The sequence below is a fragment of the Notolepis coatsorum genome, assembly GCF_963971535.1.
Source record: "Notolepis coatsorum genome assembly, chromosome: 6".
Classification (NCBI taxonomy): Eukaryota; Metazoa; Chordata; class Actinopteri; order Aulopiformes; family Paralepididae; genus Notolepis; species Notolepis coatsorum.
In genome coordinates, this window is record NC_140170.1 from 97,911,829 (window position 1) to 97,917,891 (window position 6,063).

The 6,063-nt window shown below is 41.9% G+C and overlaps 1 protein-coding gene across 1 annotated transcript in view; it reads left to right on the forward strand.

Annotated features, from left to right (window-relative positions):
* cacna2d2a (calcium channel, voltage-dependent, alpha 2/delta subunit 2a) overlaps positions 1–6,063 on the forward strand; it is a gene marked incomplete at its 5' end in the record, with an annotated part of 125,353 nt that extends 119,290 nt beyond the window's left edge. The window contains 4 exons of the mRNA XM_084315695.1: positions 3,205–3,328; positions 3,909–4,018; positions 5,034–5,116; positions 5,716–6,063. Of these exons, the coding sequence (XP_084171821.1) occupies positions 3,205–3,328; positions 3,909–4,018; positions 5,034–5,116; positions 5,716–5,838 (440 nt within the window). The 3' untranslated portion in view covers positions 5,839–6,063. The remainder of the gene's footprint in view (positions 1–3,204; positions 3,329–3,908; positions 4,019–5,033; positions 5,117–5,715) is intronic.

The following is a 6,063-nucleotide window of genomic DNA, read 5'->3' on the forward strand; positions in this document are numbered from 1 at the left end:
CTATAAATGTATAGTGATAGAGACCAAAGTAAAAATACCTAATAATAAAATAGACCTAATAATAGGGGGCGACAGTGGCTTGGGAGTAGAGCAGTCGTCTGGTAATCCGGAGGTTCCCGGTTTGATTCTCGCTCCTCCCGGCAGCGTGTCGAAGTGTCCTTGAGCAAGACACTGATGAGCAGGTTGGCACCTTGCATGGTTGCCTCCACCGTCGGTGTGTGAATGTGTGAGTGAATGGGTAAGATGTGAGAAACAAATTGTAAAGCGCTTTGGATAAAAGCGCTATATAAATACAGCCATTTACCAAAATACCTGTAAATCACAGTATATGGGTACAGGACATTTTCTTTTTCTTATAACTTTTCTTATAACACGGGCGGCTACGTGGCGTAGTGGGCAAGTCGCTCGCCACGAATGCGGAGACGCTGGGCTCGCCTGTTCGAGCCCAGCGCTCCACATTGCTTTCAGTTTAGCTGGTCGTTTATACTAATACACATTGGCCGTATTAGGGGGTGGGAAACTGATGGGTGGGGATCGGGCGTTGTGGACAGCGACTCCTACAGGTCGGTTGGTGCGCCTGTGCAGTAGAATCAGGAAGTGTCGGGGGCAGCGTGAGCCTCCCACGCGTTACTCCTCGCCACTGAGAGATCGAGCTGCGCAGGTGAAAAGATGCGACTGCTGTTACCTCAAGTACCGGAGGGGACTTGTGCTATGTATGACTTAGTCCACATTGCAGCCGGCTTGTGGGAGGCAAGAAACAGCGTTCGTGACAGGGGAGGGTTGAATTGGATGATACGAAAATTGGGATGGGAGAAAATATAGAAAATGGGAGAAAAAGTGGATACAAAAAAAACTTTTCTTATAACACTAAGTATAAGTTATATTTAATATAAATATAAATAAATGCATATACAACACATTCTCAAGATAGATCACTCTGATTAGAAAAGAAAACCCACAACTAAAGTGTACATAAAAAATAGCCACTATTTTTAATATATACAATAAATATACATGGATTTACAGTTACACAAATGGATGTTCGATATAAACTGGAATAGCAAACAATATCATGTGTTGTTGTGATACATCTATGGTAATGTAACATTATAATCTTCTAGTACCTCCATTGTGGATTAATAGCCTGGTCTGTTGACATTTGCAATATCAGCAACTGTTGATGAAGATTAATTACTTTAACATTGTAAACCAGCAATCTGAGGGACACAAAGCAGCATAACTGGACCACTTTAACAACCTTCAGGTCAATCGAGGGTTGAATGCACTGAAATACAAGAACACCCTATAGAATATGTACTGTACTTTTACTTTTGAAACTTAATACAGTACTGTAGTGATTGTAATGGTACATAATTCACCCACAGACCTATTGTTAGGAACATTCTAGAAAATTAGTGCCGCCCGAACATTCTGGAACGTGTGTGATGTCATGGCAGTACATTATAGAACCTTAGTACTGCCCGATCATTCTGGAACGTTGGTGTTGATGTCATAGTAGGCCCTTCTAGAATCTCTAACATTCCTATTCAATTTTAAGCATTCTTTAGCTTTCTAGTAATGTCCACCTTCCGCGGAGCCTGCTCCACAGGCTGGCACTCCTCATCTGGAGTAAGAGGGGAGGAGAGAGGGGTGATGGATAAGGAGAGAGGGGTGATGGATAAGGGGAGAGGGATGAGGGGGAGAGGCAGTAACATCTCCAGCACACCTCATTCTGTGAAAAAAACACAAAAAGCTGAGTATTAGCTAAGCATAGACAGATAATAATAATAGTTCATTTATGGAGCATCTTTCATACATAAAATGCAGCTCAAAGTGGGTTTTATTGATTCCTACAAACCGGTTGATACACTCACACTCATCTGTGGCCTTTTGGAATAAACCTAGTGGCTACAGTCAGCGTTAGAGTATGGTCAGGGTTAGCTTATGGTTATGGTTGGGGCTAGGTTATGGTTATGTATATAACCTTTATTTACCAGGGTAGGTTCGCTGAGCATGAATGCTCTTTTTCAGCAAAGCCCTGCTTCACATTCACACAGTTCCATTCACACCTGGGAGCTTTACCACTAGCTGGCTCTACTAGTACTAGCCCTGCTATCAATCCAGTCCAGAGTATAAGCTAACGTTATGATGCAGAAAGCTAACCTTATGATGCAGAAATATCTGCGGTATCGTTACATGTTGGCAGCTAACGTTAGCTAGCTGCTAACGTTAGCTAACTGGGCTGGATATACGATAGCTAGTTCGCAGTCAAAGTCAAACGTTAGCAAACTAATAGTTTGGTCTACGTTTCTAATACATGCCGTCAAATATTATGTCTTTATGAATTGACCTTACCTTTGAGCAAACATATAAGTGTCCTTGGTAATGGTAGCTGCTAACTTTAGCTAACTAGGCTGGATATACAATAGCTAGTTCGCAGTCAAAGTCAAACGTTCGCAAACTAATAGTTTGGTCTACGTTTCTAATACATGCCGTCAAATATTATGTCTTTATGAATTGACCTTACCTTTGAGCAAACATAAGTGTCCTTGGTAATGGTCTTCACATTCAGTTGTGTATGTGGTCGACGACACAGTAGAATCCACCGCTTGCACTTTTCGTTTGGGCTTCGGAAAAGGTATGAAATATACTCCTCCATCCAGTCTTTCAGGGTACAGGTGTCCGAATTACAGGTACCCCACGCACAGCGTTTCACCATTGGATATTATGTAGATAATAACATAAAACTGAACTCTTGACAGTGGTTTCGATCAAAGCCGTCTGGTTTGATACAGCTTACAATCCTAGTTGACCGAGGTTTGTGCAGCGAGGATTTTGCTGTGATATGATTGGACAAATTCTATTTTGGGGCGTGGTTTAGCGACAGGTCTATTGTAGCTTACCACCACCGGTATGACTGTGTATGAACGAATAATGGACTCTGTAAGCGCTCTGGGTGTCATGAAGAGCGCTATATAAATCCAAGCCATTATTATTATTATTATTATTAATTCATAAGCTTAGCATTGTATTTGTATTTTAACTTAGTACTTTTTATCATGTCTATTTTATTATCTATTCTATTATATTGTATTTTTTTGCACAATCGAAGGCGGGCATGGCCACCTTCATTTCACTATATGTCTTGTGTATGTATGTGACAATTAAACCTCTTGAATCTTGAATCTTCGTGTTTTGCTGTAGATGAGGTGGAGGCAGAGGGGATGGACTCCAGAGAGAGAGGCTGTGTCATGATCCAGACCCAGTTCTACTTCAGTAACATCAGCAGCACCTACAACATCCTGCAAGACTGTGGGAACTGCTCCAGGTCTGTAACAAACACCACAGACACAGACTACAGACACAGACTACCTGCACAGAATACAAAAACATCTACAATCATGTTAAAAACAGGTTAAACAAAGAAGTATTTAATGACAAGAAGCCTGCACACTGGACTCTTATTAACCCTGTTTACTGAAAGACAGTAAAGTCGCTTCAGTCAAACGTGGATCTTCATCAGGTCCAAAAAAGTATTAGGGATGTCGTATACACACATACACATTACACACACACTTGCACACGCACACATGTGTGCACACACATACACACACATGCACGCACCACAAACAAACAGAGCGCTAAGAGCAGCACAGTTAAAAAGCTAGATTTATGGTTCTGTCGGCGCTAATGAACATTACTGATGATTAACCCACAGCAGAGTTAATGAAATGGTTATATCATTGGCTAAATGAGCCTTATAAGACTGTCCCATGAAGCTAGCTGATCCATTAGCAAATGAGCCTGTGATGTAAGAGAGAGGGAGAGAGAGAGAGGGAGAGAGAGAGAGATGGAGAGAGAAGGGGGGGGGGTAGTTTTTGTTGACAGGAGTTTGTCTCTCTCTGCAGGCTGATTCACGCCAAGAAGATAAACAACACCAACCTGCTGTTTGTGGTGGCAGAGAAGATGCCCTGTAACACGTGTGAGATAGAGAAGCTGTCGCAGGAGGAGGAAGAGTGTATCCTTTCTCACACGCCACGCCAGCTGGCAGCTGGCCTCTCTAATCGTCACGTTCTATCTCTCTCTCTCTCTCTCTCTCTCTCTCTCTCTCTCTCTCTCTCTCTCTCTCTCTCCCCGCTATCATAGCTTGACTGTGGGCTGGCTGCTGCTTTGTCTGTCTTCCTGGATTCAGTTCAAGGTTATTGTTATAGCTGGCTACCACGGTGTGATGAGTTATGTAGATTAGTCTGTCATTTACATTTGTATAACAGGGGCGGGAGCTTAAGAGGGCCATTTAGTGTGCAGGTGAGTTCAGTCGTGGGAAATGGTGGAAAGCCATGTAATGTTGAATCCAAGAAATAGATCCAGTATAAAAGATAGTAATAAAGGTACTTTCAATTAAAAAGTATCCTTATTGATGGCAATTGTTGTAATGCCGTCAAACAGCGACCTCTTGGCAAAATAGCCCCTCTTGGTACTGCACTTTGTTTACATTTGTTTTAGTTTTGGTCTGATGTGTGGGTTGGAGTTGAATTGGGATAGGGGAGGGATTGCTATTGCTGGACACACCTTAGGCTCTGCCAAAAGAGATCTGGAGTAATAACTACTATACTAGAATGCTATATAGCTAGAATATATATATATATATATATAAAATATATATTTGTATTATATAATATGTATGGTATAGTATAGTAACTTATTATACTGTGAATTTCTCCAGAGCCTGCGTCCTTCTTCTTCCCCTCCTCCTCCTCTGGGAGCAACAGTGGCTCAGGACTCAGAGGTAATTGGAAGGTTCCCGGTTCGATTCCCACTCCTCCCAGCAGTGTGTCGAAGTGTCCTTGAGCAAGACACTTAACCCCTAACTGCTCCCAATGAGCACCTTGGATGGTCGCCTCTGCCGTCGCTGTGTGAGTGAATGGGTGAATGTGAGGCATGAGTTGTAAAGCGCTATATGAATGCAGTTAATTTATAAATGCAGTCCATTTCTCTCTATTGATTGGAACATTCCTTAGCGCTAACGTTCACAGTCAAGGAGGAAAGTCCTTGTATTGAGATGCCTGCGATGCGGTATAGAAAAGGACCTTCAACCTGCTTCGACAACAACCGCTCTGTAAGCCTTTATCCACACCACACTGACTGAAAGCATATAGAGAAGCCATTTTGCTCTAATGTCATGCATATGAGCATGACATAAGAGCAAAATGGCCACCTTGTGAATATGGTCCATTGTAACATTTGACTACCTACACTTTCCTACAAACACCTTTTGATGGATACTAATCACTTTTGGAAATGTACCATCATATATTTAAAAGATAACAGCATTTATGCAGTAATTACTAGTAGTTTTTCTTACTTTTGCCTAGTTTGTTATTGTTCTATTTTGTTTGTTTTCTACTATTACTATATATTTACTTAGACTGTTTTATGGTTATCACCTTAGAGATGTCCATCTCTTTTTCAAGTGGGCTCTGACCAAGAGGGCAGCACAGATATAGTTTCACATATAAAACATAAAACAACCATAAATGAGAGCAAGTTAGTAAAAGCCAAGTATTCAAAATAGAAGAAATTGTCTTCATGTAAAACATGTACTTTGTTTTATTAGTAGATTGGGATTACTATTGTTATTATTATTACTATAAATACCCTACTATATTGTCAAAATCTACTAAATAAGTAATTATATCCACAATCTTCCCTCTGCAGGAGAACACATCAGACTGTGGGCGGGGCTACTCCTTTGGCCCCTCCCTCTACACCCTACTGGCCCTACAGCTGGTCCTGCTTTATCCAATCATCAGCCCCCATATTCTATTTATCCTACTTTAATTCTGTCTCCCCTCCTCACATCCTCCTTTTAGTCCCTCCCCTTGCTCCTCCCCCTCTGCTAACCTGTACACCCCGCCCCTATGCCCTACCCCTGCTCTAGTCATAGGTAATAATGGGACTTCCCATCATGTCAAGCTGGAAGCCCTGAGTACCGCACTAACCCAGCTAGCTTCAGTCCTTGTCACTTAGTAACGATGACAGGAAGACGCTCGTCGTGTCCTCTGC